This window comes from Alosa pseudoharengus, unplaced genomic scaffold (genome assembly GCF_046254945.1).
Source record: "Alosa pseudoharengus isolate Yale_2024_CS ecotype anadromous, Long Island Sound unplaced genomic scaffold, YU_APseudo_1.1 YU_APseudo_1.1_scf_17, whole genome shotgun sequence".
Classification (NCBI taxonomy): Eukaryota; Metazoa; Chordata; class Actinopteri; order Clupeiformes; family Clupeidae; genus Alosa; species Alosa pseudoharengus.
Window position 1 is genome coordinate 21638987 of NW_027468640.1, and position 7409 is coordinate 21646395.

The 7409-nt window shown below is 38.8% G+C and overlaps 1 protein-coding gene across 1 annotated transcript; it reads left to right on the forward strand.

The window, feature by feature from the left end:
* The first annotated feature begins 4487 nt into the window (after positions 1-4487).
* On the forward strand, positions 4488-7409 carry LOC143128025 (perlucin-like protein). Its single transcript, XM_076289705.1, has 6 exons — positions 4488-4592; positions 5401-5484; positions 5912-5995; positions 6179-6339; positions 6488-6591; positions 7033-7409. The coding sequence occupies exons 1-6, from the start codon at positions 4517-4519 to the stop codon at positions 7190-7192; spliced, it is 669 nt and encodes a 222-aa protein (XP_076145820.1). The 5' UTR covers positions 4488-4516; the 3' UTR covers positions 7193-7409.

The window sequence follows — 7409 nt, forward strand, 5'->3', positions numbered from 1 at the left end:
TCAACATGGTCTGAATTATTAGATATCTGTCCTCTAGAATTGTCCCCTTCCGACAACACACATTTTTAGTTTCAGACATTGAGTTCACTTTACATGACTCATTAAGCCCTTTCAGACATACGTGTAAGACCGGAGGTTCTGCCGATGTTAAACGGTGGGGCCGTATATCTGAACGACATAACCGGTCATATGGAAGTCCGAATTCACCCGGTGTTTATACTACTCCCCCCCTAGTATTTCCTCCGGACATTATGTAAATGTGCTGTGTCTGAACGAGGAGTAGAACATGCGGTTAAAATCACACCTAGTGAGAGGGCGTGTTGGTGACGTTTCTTTTGTGCGTCCATGTGGTTAGATCTGACTAAATGCCAGTGTTATGATGGAGTGGCATAGTGCTGTCCAGAAAATCTCCGACCTGGAAAGATGCAGACATCACGAAACCGTGAAAAACGAACAACTTCACTGTTATTAATGTTAGTATTTTGTTTGTTGCTTAAAAATGTTGTATGATCTTGGTACATAACGTTGAAAACAGATAAATGTGTTTATTTGAAGCACACATACAAATACTGTAGGCTAGGTCAATTTCAAGTGTGCACTTACGTGACTAGCCTACTTCAAGTATTAGCCTATGCACAATAGATTTCTATTCTTTAGCCTACATAATGCATAGGCTATATTTTGTAAACAAAAAGCAGCTGTGACAGGCAGCGGCCGCATATATTCTGCGTCATGTCTCGCATCTTGTGAACTCTACAAGCCCCCACCCCTCACTCGACAACCACACGGAGATTCTGTAATGTGCGTGTATGTCGTTCACACATACGTCCGTATAAGGTCAGTATTAGGTCCGCAGGTTAGCATCATATGTGAATCATCCGAAGGGTAGGACCTCCGTTTGACAAACCTCCTCATATACTCCGGAGGTTATATCTGAAAGCGCTAATTGTCTATAAACACTATCTCAAATGAGAGCAACACCATTTATGCACAATTATGCATTTTGACATAAAACCTGTATCTAATCCGTAGCCTCAAAAACTCTGTAAATCTCAAAAGCGGTCATCCTTTTACGAGGCAGCTTCTGAAGCCTGATGTATTATAATTTCGTGCTCAAGGGCCATTCTTGTACACCCATGTTTGATTCCGTTATCACTGTTCTGTACATAACAGTAATAGATAATTACAGCAATTACATATCGTAATAGAAATATTGACAGGTGTTGCCGGACTGTTGCACTGGGTAATAGATAACTTCTCCACTTACAAGGTCATCAATACTCCAGGTACACATAAAAATAAGGCTACAGGCAATTATTTATGAAGGTGAAGATAACACACAGAAATGGAGCATGTTCCTGAATCCTGACACAAAAAAGATCTGCACCATCAAAACATGAGATGAACTGCCTGGTCAAAGTGTAAAAAAAACTCCACTCCACTTCCATTTCTTGAACAGAGGCCAAGAGGAAACTGGAAAACTTACTGAAAGATCGCACATCTCTCTCTGACGAAAATACAGAAATGCAGAAGCAACTTGATCGTGAGTGCTGAATCCAATACCACCACCCAAGATGAACCATCAGGATAATTTACACATGAATTACAGCGTCCATAAACAATTTCAAGAATTACAGGCATCCAACATTATTCATAATCTATATTTACTCTTGATTGAATTCCACTTGTTTGAACAGAGATGAAGTTAAACTGGAAGGATCTTCATACTGAATATACTAATCTCTTCAGACAAAAGACTGACTTCCAGATTGAGCTTCTCTGTGAGTGCTATCCTCCCATTAAAGGACACCATGCGCTATGAACAAATACCTTCCTTTATTTTGTATTTTTGTTTGTTTGATTTATTTTGTTCATTAGGATAAATGCTGAATCACTATTACTTTTGGTGTTAGGTCAGACATTCATTCGGCTGACTTGCTGAAATGTGCATGTTCAAATGTATCTAGTAAAAATAATTGCATATCAGAAATTACATTTCTTGTTTACTTGCAAATGTTCCATGGGATAGTTTTACATCCAAGGACAAAAATCAAATCTTAAGTTTTTACAGTTGAATATCAGCGACTAAGCTAAAACAACAGATCCGATTTGAGATTTAGCAGGACTTGCAGACCAGAAGGGCCTAAAAGACTCACACATAATCTGTTGAGGAGAATGGTCAGAGGACCTGTTGGCCTGGGTCCTGCTGGCTGGGGTGTAATTGGACACAGGTCAGCTTTGGCCACGCCACAGTATACAGTACATAAAGATCCGTATTATAGGTCAGTGTTGTATCTGAGTGAGTTTAAAGCTGTTATTTTAAGGTCAAAGAACTGCACTGCATTTCTTTAATGCTTTAAAAAGATGTTGTCCAGAACATCCACCAGCATCCAATCACTTTTGAGAATCCTTATGGTATTGCTTTGAAGTGTCATTTAAGGTTTGATATAGTAATTCTGATTCTGAGTAGAATCTCTCAAGGTTCCTTGATGTGACAAGCTTATAAACAACTCTCCCTAAGAACATGGCAGAGCACCTGTGATGGTCTCCTAATGTATTTATTGTGCCTCTGATACAATAACTGTATAAGTCCTTGTTATAGCGTTAGATACCATTTCAAAGTTCTTTAGATGTTGGTTAAATTATTTTCCTTTACTTGTCAATGAAGTTGTGAGCACATTAGAGTCCACTAGTATGGCTACTGCCACATGGTGATCAAGTCACATAAATTGAACTTCATAAAGCATATGTTGTAGTATATCAGATTACTCAGGTCTACACATTTATATTACATTTAAACATTTTCATTTACTTAAAATAATTTTGTTAGATTTAGAGACATTTACATAACTATTACAGTGACTGACTATAGAGTCAACTAATTTCAAATGCTCTTCCCTCTTTCAAACAGTGACCAAGAACAAATGTGAAGAATTAATGAGTGACCACATCTCTCTGTCTGGAGAAAAGAAAGTTCTGCAGAATCAACTCGATCGTGAGTTTCAGTGCCACTTTCCAGGATAATTTTTTTAATAATTAAGATAACATTGAAATAAACAATCCAATAAATGAAAGCACTATTGCAATGAATATGTGCATATATTTGTACTTTTTGTGTTGAGGTCCTGGACGGAAAACATCATCTTCCAAGAACTTAACTTAGAGTGAATAGTTCCAATGAACTGCAAATTGAGACCTGTGTTTCAACTTCAACTTCAATAACTCATGCCATTTGTATTTCCCCTCTGTCAAGGACCTCCTGGCTCAAAGCAGACCTGACAAATAAAATGGGGGAGACTACACCGTAGCGTTCAATATGATTACATGTTTATTTTCATACATTTAAATTTTCTGTGAATTATTTCACAGAAAGTCAGTATAATGTATTAAAACAAAATGTAGTGCAAAGTTTGTCTAGGGGAAATTAATAAACAAAACCGAAACGCGATAAAGACGGATGGAGCTCCCAACAAAGGGCTATGCGGTCGGAGAGGGCTTTCTCCAGGCTCTCCCCATTGGAGCAAGCCACAAAATGAGCGAAAGGCCAAGAGAGCGTCCATGGGCCTTTAATGGGCCTTCTTACAGTCCAGCCCATTAAGTCCTACATGTAGGCGCCACCCCTGTACTTAACACTTTACAGGAGACAGGCAGCATATAGAATAAAGGGGCGGAGCCCCAAAAAGAATCAACAGGGTCGTAACACCTCTGATTACATCATAAATGAGAAAGAAAAACAATCTAGCCAACTAGCCGAGGTTAAAGGTGCGATTTGTAGGATTGTTACCAAACGTTCTGTAGGCCAAAATCAAAACACTGGTGAACGTTCTCAAGACTACCAGACGTGAGCCTCTTCTGGGTTGCCAGATGTAATGAAGACTTAGCTAACGTTAGTTGACCTGCAGCTGCTTTAACCTTTCTCCAACCATGACCCAGCTACACATTACGGAAACAGTGAAAACAAAAAATACCTCTCTAACCAACGTAACATATTTAGCTGAAGTTAGCGATGCAGATGAAGTTTAGCCTAGGCTACCTGTTGTGGAGAAATATGGCCAGCTCTGCGTCAGACTGGATATTCTTCGTTTGATGAAGACGTCACCATCTCAGGAAGCTCCTCCGATGTCCACTTAATTTGTTTCTTGTTTTAATTTTGGAAATTTGCCTGCCTCTCGTAGGCGTTCATGACTACAACTGACAGCTGTTGACAGTTGGCCTTTGCTAATTTGGCAACCCAAATATGAGGACGCATTAATACGCTATTCTAGAATTAATCGTTCAAAACATAAACGAAAATTCCAAGAGATTCCGCCCCGTAACTCATTTTTTTTTTCATGGGTTTTACAGGGTTTTACGGGTTAGAGTAATGTTGTTAAAATAAGCCATTACTTCAATTCATAGTGTTTCCTTACTCTCTGACAACATATGGTGATAATTTTTGGAATGTTTACAGTTTATTTTCCATTATTTCCTACATACTGGACCTTTAAACCATTTTTTTCTTGTCACAGAGATTCGAATGGACTGGGAGGACTTGAAGAGTGAATACACATCTGTCTCTCACGAAAAGACAAACATCCAGGTTGAGCTCCATCGTGAGTTTGTCTTCCTCTAATTCAACTAGAATATTGTTACTGAAAGAAAACGGAATGAATTGTTATTTCCTATCTATACAAGGCACTCATTGGTCAGCAGGGGTGAAGTTTACAATGGGGTGTTACGGCCATGAGACCAACACTGGAGGTTAGCTGTCAACCACCTATGGTATCCTGGTGAGCGCCAGAAAATCAGAGTCTATGAAGAAAATAATTATAAAATATAAAAGCACTGTTTCTTCTGGTGAAGAAAACAATTCCACTTGCAGACATTCAGTACTGTCAATCCCAGCGACCTCTCACATCCCAGTGGCGTGTCACATGGTGGCTGGCCATGGGGGGTTCATATGTGCCACCTCCAGCCACCCTGTTGGCTCCACCCCTGCTGAGTTCTGGGTTATGTTATAAAGTAAATGTAGTTCAATACAATAATATGTTAAACAGAACTTTTATTTAAAGGTACCTTAGCTGTGATAGACCTATACCTATTGCACTGAAGATAATGATGCTTTAGGAGTTTTGGTCAAGGTTTAAAAAGATCACTGCAATAAATGGCTTGAGAGGATTATCTATCTAACCTCGCAAGATGGCATATTTTTCATTGGTTCTCAAGGGGGATCAGCCACCATTTGGTGGACTACACTAAAGTAGAGTACAATATCTTCCTCATTTCCTCATCCATCAACCTTTTAAAGAAAGAGGAAATGAGAAAGAATTATGCAACAGCACCTGTGCATTTCACAGGTCAATTCACTTACAGTACATGGTGACAGAGTCAGCTTCAAGTACATTTGTCTTTCTTGAACAGAGGCTGAGAAGGAGTTGGAAGACTTGAAGAGTAAACATGAAACTCTCTCTGAAGAAAAGACAGAACTTGAGCATCAGTTAAATTGTAAGTTCAAGATAGATGAGTAACAATCCTTGGTAAACCGTGGCACCATAAAACTCACACATGCATAAAGGTATCTGACTTTCTATGGAGCCCAGGAGGTGTCATTGCAAGATTTTTTTTTGTACATTAAGAGAACATCAAGCTCGTTTTACTAAATCATGTGCTTATTTTTATTAAATTGTACGCTCATGTTACTAAATTATGCTCTAATTTTGCTAGATTGTGTGCATAATTTAATCTGTGCTAGTGTATACACATACTAGTGTGCTCAAGCACGCAATTTCCTAAATTGAGCATAATCTAGTCAAACGAGAGCACCATTTAATAACACAAGTGCCAAATTTAGTAGAATAGGCACACACTTTAGTAAAACTAATGCAAATACAAAAATATTTCTAATATATGAATATTTAATTTATATGGACAGTAACCCAGTCAAACTGGGAGGATGTACAAAACCTATACTCGGCTCTCCAGAAAGAGAAGTCCAAAATTCAGACAGAACTTCACGGTGAGTCTTGAAATGTATTTGAATTTAGTTCTGTAAACTGCTTTTAATATAGACTATGAGCTTAGTTTAATCAATATTGTAGTGGCATACTATTGGCTAACATAACAATCATTTGAAAATCAAAATCATTTTAAAGTCACACTAACTTGATGTTAATGTATACACTCTGACCTCCACTACCAGTTCTGCAGGTTGAAAAGAACAAAAGCTGTGCAGATGGCTGGGAGTATTTCAGTGGGAAGTGCTACTTCTTCTCCTATGATTGGCTGAACTGGACTCAGAGCAGGGATGCATGTGTGTCTTTGGGAGGACACCTGGTCATCATAGAGACCGAGGAGGAACAGGTACAGCTCAGTGTAGTCTCAATTTGTGTTTAGAACACATGCCTTGATCAGTAACATGAACACACACACACACACACACACACACACACACACACACACACACACACACAAAATCAGATGTAAGCCTGTATATCTGTTTGCCTATCAGGTGTTCTTGAGTAAGGCTGGTGGAGGTTACTGGATTGGCCTGAGTTACTCTTTAAAAGAGGGTGATTGGCGCTGGATGGACAACACAGCCCTCAGAACCCCAAAGTGAGTGTCACATATCATATTCTTCTGATGTAAAATACATTATAAAAAATGTTGCTTGAACATGGAAAAGCATGTGAATGCAGGTGACTCAGGAGGAGCTATGTGGAATTTTATCTAGGATTTTAGTTCTCTTGAACGCAGCCACTCCTGCATTGACTTGCATTTAATAGAGTGGTACAGTGTGGTATTACAAGAGAGCTGGTTTGCAAGCTAATATCAGTGGATATCTGGACAATATAGAGAAGGGCCGTTTTTGACATGTCAAACCGGTTATTTATTCCCATTCTGTTGCTATTTCTAGGTTCTTTTTTAATTGTTTTATTTTTTATTTCTGACCCCTTTAAACTAAACAAAAAACCTTCACATAGCACCTTTAAAGAGATTAAAAGTGCACATACGGTGGCCTTGGTTTTTACCAGTGCTCTCTTCTCTTACACACAGATTCTGGGAAGAGAGTCAGCCAGAGGATGATGAAGATTCTGATGACAAATTGAATGAGGAAGAGGACTGTGTTATCATGACGTGGACCAATAAAAACTGGGATGATGTCTTGTGTAAAGAACAGTATAAAAGAGTCTGTGAAAGCAAAGCTGCAGACTGATTGTATGAGCAAATTACTCAGTGACTATGGACGATAGGAATTTGTATTACACAGAATTATGGGTCATTGTGAATGTTAAAGGGAAGAGGGCAGAGGGCAACATAAGTTGGAGTTTTGATGCATTCTGGTGTTATCCACTGTCATTCTATTTATCCACTGTCACTTGTACAAAAAGTAATTCATTTCCTACCTCTGGTAACCTGTACATCATTTTTAT